General features: G+C 36.2%; 4 protein-coding genes across 4 annotated transcripts in view; 2 read left to right on the plus strand and 2 right to left on the minus strand.

Annotated features, from left to right (window-relative positions):
- Positions 1-120: 120 nt before the first annotated feature.
- FDP41_000437 (uncharacterized protein) lies at positions 121-3,003 on the plus strand (the record flags this gene model as incomplete). Its single annotated transcript, XM_044707776.1, has 2 exons — positions 121-1,638; positions 1,705-3,003. 2 exons carry the CDS (start codon positions 121-123, stop codon positions 3,001-3,003), a joined length of 2,817 nt encoding a protein of 938 aa, XP_044569251.1.
- Positions 3,004-3,080: 77 nt separating this feature from the next.
- Positions 3,081-4,380, minus strand: FDP41_000438 (uncharacterized protein; the record flags this gene model as incomplete). The annotated part of the gene is made up of 3 exons (XM_044707787.1): positions 3,081-3,422; positions 3,483-3,596; positions 3,691-4,380. The coding sequence occupies 3 exons, from the start codon at positions 4,378-4,380 to the stop codon at positions 3,081-3,083; spliced, it is 1,146 nt and encodes a 381-aa protein (XP_044569252.1).
- A 215-nt stretch (positions 4,381-4,595) lies between these two features.
- FDP41_000439 (uncharacterized protein) lies at positions 4,596-6,066 on the minus strand (the record flags this gene model as incomplete). The annotated part of the gene is made up of 4 exons (XM_044707798.1): positions 4,596-4,950; positions 5,000-5,275; positions 5,335-5,687; positions 5,731-6,066. 4 exons carry the CDS (start codon positions 6,064-6,066, stop codon positions 4,596-4,598), a joined length of 1,320 nt encoding a protein of 439 aa, XP_044569253.1.
- A 31-nt stretch (positions 6,067-6,097) lies between these two features.
- FDP41_000440 (uncharacterized protein) overlaps positions 6,098-7,516 on the plus strand; it is a gene marked incomplete at both ends in the record, with an annotated part of 2,571 nt that continues 1,152 nt past the window's right edge. Inside the window, one exon of the mRNA XM_044707810.1 lies at positions 6,098-7,516. This exon is cut by the window's right edge and continues 1,152 nt beyond it. Within this exon, the coding sequence (XP_044569254.1) occupies positions 6,098-7,516 (1,419 nt within the window).

The following is a 7,516-nucleotide window of genomic DNA, read 5'->3' on the forward strand; positions in this document are numbered from 1 at the left end:
TTCAACTGCTCTGTGTGTTTAACATGCTCGAATTGCCATTACGCAGATTCTCCGAATGCGGATGACGGACTAAAAATACAAACGGCCGAAGCATTCAATTTGCCAATTCAATCAAAAAAAATGTTTGCTCATCAAGGTGGTATCGGATCCATGATGAATTCATTGATGAGGAAGTACCAAACATCATCATCTTTGCTAAGTGGATATTCATGGACACAGATCATGGAGAAAATGTTGGAGAGAACCGGAGTGATGAGTAATGGCGGATTCAATCTAAGACCATCATCCTTGAAGAATATTTTGTCTGTTTTGCATCGTTTTGCTCCTCTTCAACAAGAGAGCATATCCTTTTCATCATTGCCAGCTCAATCGTTTACAATGAACGAGAATGATACTAGATATCCAATTCCGAGAAAAACAGAAAGGAGAATATTTTCAAAGAAGAATATTAGTTTGATAATCACTGATATGGTTACCAAAAGACATTATTCATCCCCAAAGGGCTTCGGTAACTTTAAACGAAAGGAACAAAAAGAGGAAGAGGAACCATCGAAACCAAAAGAAGAAACTGCAAAAACCGAAGTCAAAGAAGAGGCAAAGCCTTCTGAAACTATTTCCGAAAAGAAAGAAGTAAAGAAAGGAAAGAAGGATGAATCACCAAAAGAAGAAAAAAAAGAGGAAAAGAAACCACAAAAGATTGACATTACCGTACCTCATTTGGGAGATAATGTTGAAACCGCGTTTATTACGAAATGGTTCAAGTATCCCGACGATGAAGTATATGAAGGAGAGGTCATCTGTGAAGTTGAAGTCAAGTATTCTGACGAAGAGACACCACAAAGAATCAATATTAGAGCAGCCGAAAAGGGTAAAATTGTTTCTCATGATGTGAAAAAGGGTGAAACCGTTCACTCAACCTTGAAACTGGGTACTATTAAGGTCAAGGAGGAAAAGAAACAGGAAGAGGTGAAGAAACCAGCAGAAGAAAAGCCACAAGAAAAACGTAGTCTCTTGGACTACATGTTTTATGGAATGTTACTGATAACGGCTATTATGATTGCTGGTGCTTACCAACAATTACAACAAGGCACAGGGTATACTGCGTCCTTTGATGACTTTAGTAAGGACCTTCGAAATAACAATGTCCGTAAAATCACAATTCATGAACGCTCAACAACCATTCACTCAAAGGAGGGAAGAGAGTATAGTATTGGATTTGGAGGAGACAGTTTTGAAAGAAGATATTATGACCTACTTGAAGAATTTAAGCAACATGGAGTTGCTGTCTCTGGTGTGGATATTTACTACTCTGGAAAGGAGCAAAAGAACTTTGCTTCTACGATTCAGGCCGCCATTCATTTACTTATCATTGGTAGCTTGTTATATTATGCTTACAAACGATTGCCTGGAAGAGGAGGGGCAGGATTAGGAGCCATGGACCCAACCAATATGTTTACCAAATCATTTAAGGCAACAACTCAACACACTGTTAAATTCAAAGATGTTGCTGGACTTGATGAGGCAAAGAGAGAAATCACTGAATTTGTGGACTTTTTAAAGAATCCAAAGAAGTTTAGAGATATTGGTGCTCGTATTCCAAAGGGTGCCTTATTAGTTGGACCCCCAGGTACTGGTAAGGTAAGTCTGAAACATTATGTGAAAATTTGGGAGCTAAATCATTATAATATTTTCAAATATGGTTAGACTTTGCTGGCAAAAGCTGTTGCAGGAGAAGCTGGGGTTCCTTTCTACAGTATTTCAGGTTCTGAATTTGTTGAAATGGTGGTTGGTGTTGGTCCTGCAAGAGTTCGAAAATTGTTCAAGGAAGCAAAGGAAAATGCTCCATCAATTATTTTCATTGACGAAATTGATGCTGTGGGTCGACAAAGAGGAACAGGAAAATTTATGGGAAGAAATGATGAAAGAGAAAATACTCTGAACCAATTGCTTGTCGAAATGGATGGTTTTACTCCTGCAACTGGTGTTGTTGTTTTGGCAGCAACAAACAGATCCGAAATACTGGACAAGGCTCTCACTAGACCTGGTCGTTTCGACAGATCGATTGACGTGAATATTGCTGATATTAAGGGAAGAGAAGAAATTTTCAAAGTGCATATGAAAGGAATTGTGTTGGCAAAGCCTGCCGATGAATATGCCACGCGTCTTGCCACTCTCACTCCCGGTTTTTCTGGAGCTGATATTGCCAACGTTTGTAATGAAGCCGCTCTTATTGCCTCAAGAGAAGGTGCTGATCATGTCACCATGCGTCATTTTGAACAAGCAATCGATAAGGTCATTGGTGGATTGGAAAAGAAGAACAAAGTACTTTCTCCAGAGGAAAGAAACATTGTAGCACATCACGAAGCTGGTCATGCTGTTGCTGGATGGTTTTTGGAGCATAGTGATCCACTTCTCAAGGTTTCCATTGTACCTAGAGGCTCAGGAGCATTAGGTTATGCACAATACTTGCCTAGCGAAAGATATATTACAACTAAGGAACAATTATTCGACTTTATGTGTCTTGCTCTTGGCGGTAGAGCAGCAGAAAAAATCATTTTTGGCCACTTGTCTACAGGCGCTCAAAACGATCTACAAAAGGTAACAGAAATTGCTCATTCCATGATTACCAAGTATGGAATGAGTGAGACGATTGGAAATGTATCCTTCCCAGACACGAACGATGGGTTCCAAGCAGAAAAGCCTTACAGTGCTACTACTGCAAGAGCTATTGATCAAGAAGTTAAAAAGATGGTGGTTGACGCCTATAACAGAACAGAGCAGCTTTTACTTAAACACAAAGAAGGAATGATCGCAATTGCCAAGTTATTGCTCGACAGAGAAAAAATTGATGCTCAAGATATGGTTGATGTGCTTGGAAGACGACCTTTCGAAAGTGATGCCCAATTCGAAGCCTATCTAAGAACCAAAGACTTCCAACAACAGGAAGAAAAAGAAGAGCAAGAAGCAAAGAAAAAGAGTGAAGAAAATGATGAAAAGCAATAACTCGAGAGGTTAATTTTTGGAAATTTGAACAATAAATTCATAATAATTTAATTCATTTGTGTGATTTGTGAAATTTCTTATTTCAAAAATAAGCAAATTAACACTCCAAAAATAAACAATGCAATAATGTTCTTATTTACAATGGACAGATTATTCTCAAAAGTGACTTCTGTTTCTTGGGCTTCTACCGCTGTGTCATTTGATGATGGGAAAGCAATTTTGTATTCCTCATTGGTGTGAACTGGTTTATAACTGGAAAGAAGTGTTGCATTTCCTCTTGGATATTGCTCATCTTGGAATTCAATTTTAATATCAGAACCGAAGAAGTCTGTAATGGGTACTGTATCCAGATTTCTTGGATAGAGATCATAACGCATGTTTGGAGTGGAATGCAATGACTCGGCAGTGTATGAGTTGAACTTGAGAAACAATAATTGTCAACCAATGCATTGAATTTCAATAATGGAATTCGAACTTACCCAATTTCTCAACGATGGAGAGTAATGTCTAAAATCACGGTTTTCAAAGAACTCCAAAGAAGAATAAGTAAATCTATCAATAACTGCAACTCCAATATCCAAATCAGAATGATGCTGCAATAATTAATATTATTTTGAAAATAAATATATCATCCACAATATTTGTGAGTCAACATTTGTTCTCGTTAATTCTAATAATATTACATACAGAATATGAATTTTCTCCACGTTTGCTACTTCCAACTGCAATCACATTTGGCGTATATAACTTGTCAAACAAAGATCCAGCTTGACATGTATCTACAATCATGAGCATTTCTCTAAATCTTCTTCTTTCAGACATTTGATGTATCACATCTGCAATGTCTGCACTGTTAATTTCCTCTTGATCTTGAAATTTGAAAAATTCATCACCTCCGTGTCCAGTCATAAATAAGAGAACATTACTATGTTCATCACTCATCAATCGTTTACTTGTAGGAACAGCTTCATGATGTCGTCCTGTAAGTACTCGAAAGAAATTTTCAACTGTTACTTCATATCCTCGATAATCGACTTCCACATTTTCTCCATATAAATTTTTCTGCCTATTCTTATTATTGAATACTTCTCCTGGGAATCTATTTCTAGGATTACATGCTACATCATCGGCCAACATTAATAATATTTGTGAATCGGGAATACCCAAGTTTTTAACGATATGATAAATGGAGAGAGTATTTGCAACATGTCTGTAATTGAACCAAAATCTACTTGTATCAATCAGTACCACCCAATTATTAGAATGTTTATGAGCAGTGTTGGATGCCTTGGGATCGGATTTTGAAAAGAATTTTTCAATGAGAGATTCTAATTTGCGAGTCGTATTGGGTCCTTCCGTTGATAATGATGAAACCATGGTGTTTGTCGTTGATTGTGCTCTCACTGAAATGATGATGATGATGGATGTTATTATCAGTACTATAAAAAAAACACTCGTACTCCTCCTATTGTTGGAAGATTGATCATTCCCTCGATGCGACGATGATGTCGTCATTTTTTTGGTGGTTCCGAGTTTCAATTAATTGCTCTTTTAGGTTAATTTTGAAAAGAACAATATTTATCATCTCACCATCAACGATTAATGATTTGAACATGGTCAAATTGATCCAATGATTTCAATAACTCAGCTCGTGTGATTTCCAACTCACAACAAATGGCGTCCATGCAGAATTTTCCGTTGAGATAGGGCCGTAAGATATCCATATTGACGACCTGTATGGGTTGAGAGGATCTTCTTGGCCTAGTAATTACTGTGAAAGTGGTTGAAGATGATGGAGATAGGCCGTGTGACAAATGATCATGCTCTGACTGGTCATTATTTCCATCCATTTCTGTTTGCACTAAATTTCTTTCCTCTTTCATTAGAATAGGATATTCATGAACACGAGTGAGAAATCCTTTGATCAAACCAAAGGTTATGAGACACCTTTAAAAAAGCTGTAAGGCCTATGAGTAATTGTAGGTTTGCTACTTACTTTGGATTGATATATTGGCAAATATGGTGGTACTTGTCGAGAATGTCTTGGAGTCTAACTCCTGGTTTGAATTTACAATAAATTTGAAGAATATTGTGCAAAATTTGAGATCCTTCAAAAGGAATTGATGATTTTTCTAACCCTGAACAGCAATAGTGAAATAGCTCTTCTTGAAGTTCGTGGTTAGAAAGTAATTGGCTAAATATTTTGGGATTTCGTATGGCATACATATTGCAATACTGGAAAATATCTACCATTTTGATACATCCAAAATAACTAATTGTATTGAGAATTAAAAAACATTTGTATTCATTCCATAGCAATGAAATACCTACAGTAAATGCTGCAAACTCTTTTTCACAATTTCTATGTGTACATTGCTTTGAATTGCAATTTGTTTCACAAATGATATGCCATTAATATAGGGCACAATTTGTGATAAAGTCATATCCCAGGAACCTGATTGTTGAGCAAGTAATTGTTGAATATTTCTGATTGGCATTGGTACATCATGTGAATGAACCGTCTCTGGCTTTTTCAGTAACGGTATTAATTTCAAATGAATAGAATGAGCTGAATCAATAATTATTGATGTTTCTTGCTTTGAAGTTAAATCAGTATAGATCTGCTCGAGAATATTTTGTAGATTTTGTTTGGAGCTCAATTTAAATAAATACTCAGATTCCAGCTAATTGATTCAGTCATTCAATAATTCCTGAATCATCACCTACCTCTAAATTTCGTAAATAATAAGACATTTTGGATGCAATAGATTTAAAACATTCAGGTGGAAATTCTCTTTTTAATTTTGTGCTATCCAATACGAAAACTAAATTAAATAATAGAGCATTTCTTTCATATTTAGAGCCTTCGATGCATTGAGGAACTCCGATAAATATTAAATGTTCATGTTTGAACGATACAATTTTTCCACACAATTTAGTTTTTGTAATTACAAATTCCGAGTAGGTTTCAAACAATTCATTAGAAATTCTCATTTTCGGGTATTGATACATGATCATTGAGCCCTTGAGATTATCAAATTCGCAATACAGCAACGCTTCCATTTTTTTTGGGGAAAAGATTTGACGATAAAAAATGAGTCAACTCGCTTCCTCGTCAACCATCGATCCGTCCTCGCCGTCGTCATCAGCAAAGGCTAACCACACCATGATCGGAACTAAAACAAAATCAAAAAGAGGAAGGCCTCCAAAATCAGCCCAAAAATCCAACATTGTTCCATCGGCCCCACTGCATAATGTATTAGAATTTAAACAATCATTCTCGCAACTATTAAGAAAAGAAGCAGAATTATTAGAATCCCGACCAGCATCGTTACTTGATACAGGATTATTATCTATCTCTGATTTAGAAAATACTTTTAATAATGATCTGGAAGATGATATGGAGGATGAGGAAATGGAGGATAATCAACAGCATCATCATCATGATGACACAAGTCATCTCATGGAAGTGGGAGCCGAAAGTCTGAATGAAATATTCGAAAATGCTGCACAAAAAAAGCCACAATCAAAACTTCCTCACCCAAGGAATCAAACCCTCCGGGATTTATTGCTGAGTAAAGATTTAGCAATTAAGACTCCAGAGGAAATCATTGAGGATGCAATTAGGAAAGAATTGAAACGAACAAAAGGAATGGAAGACACGATCGACATGGAAGTGCCTAATGATGTAAGGAAAGTACTTGACGTTTCGAGGATTCCAAAACTATCGACGATCATTGAAGAAATGGGAGAAAGTAATGAAAGTGAGCGTCAACAAATAGTATATAGTTTTAATGACGAAGCTAAAATTGAAAATGCAGCATATCTACCGAAAAGAGTCGACAATTTTATTGCACCTACCGAAGAGGCTAATTATTTTGGAAAGTTGTACAAAACAAAAAACGATAGACCTGCAAGTGATGAAGCTTTATTGCATGTTGCTATTTATCATCCCGTTAGAAACACCAAAGTTAAAGAATTTATTGTTCTAGGAAGTCAAAAACTTACAGAGCTTAGAGATTGTATAGATTGCTCTACCGATGCAGCCTTGCTAAGTCATGTATCCTTGTATACTAATTCTGGCTATTTTTTCATTGAAAACACATTCTATAATGACATGCGACACGAGAACAATATTGATTATAGCGAGAATATCATAACATGGCTAAAATCTTTCGATAACTTGGAAGGATCTAACTCAAACAAAATTAATTATTCGTCCCGACGAATGGAGGATGTGTGTTTTTATGATTTATCCATTAGATTGAATGAGCCATATATTTATTGTCATAATGGCAATTGTATGCATTACATTGTATTTACGGAAATGAGGTTGATTAATGAGAAGGAAGATGTAATGAATATTCACGCATATCCTATACGTTCTTTTCAAGCAAAACCAAAAAGACGAAAATGTGGCGTGTGCGAAATCTATCAAGCCAAGTACATTACATACAAAGACAAGCATACTTCAGACGATCCTTCATTCTTTTGTGACTCTTGCTACAGACAA

Source organism: Naegleria fowleri (assembly GCF_008403515.1).
Source record: "Naegleria fowleri strain ATCC 30894 chromosome Unknown tig2, whole genome shotgun sequence".
In the NCBI taxonomy this organism is placed as follows: domain Eukaryota; phylum Heterolobosea; class Eutetramitea; order Acrasida; family Naegleriidae; genus Naegleria; species Naegleria fowleri.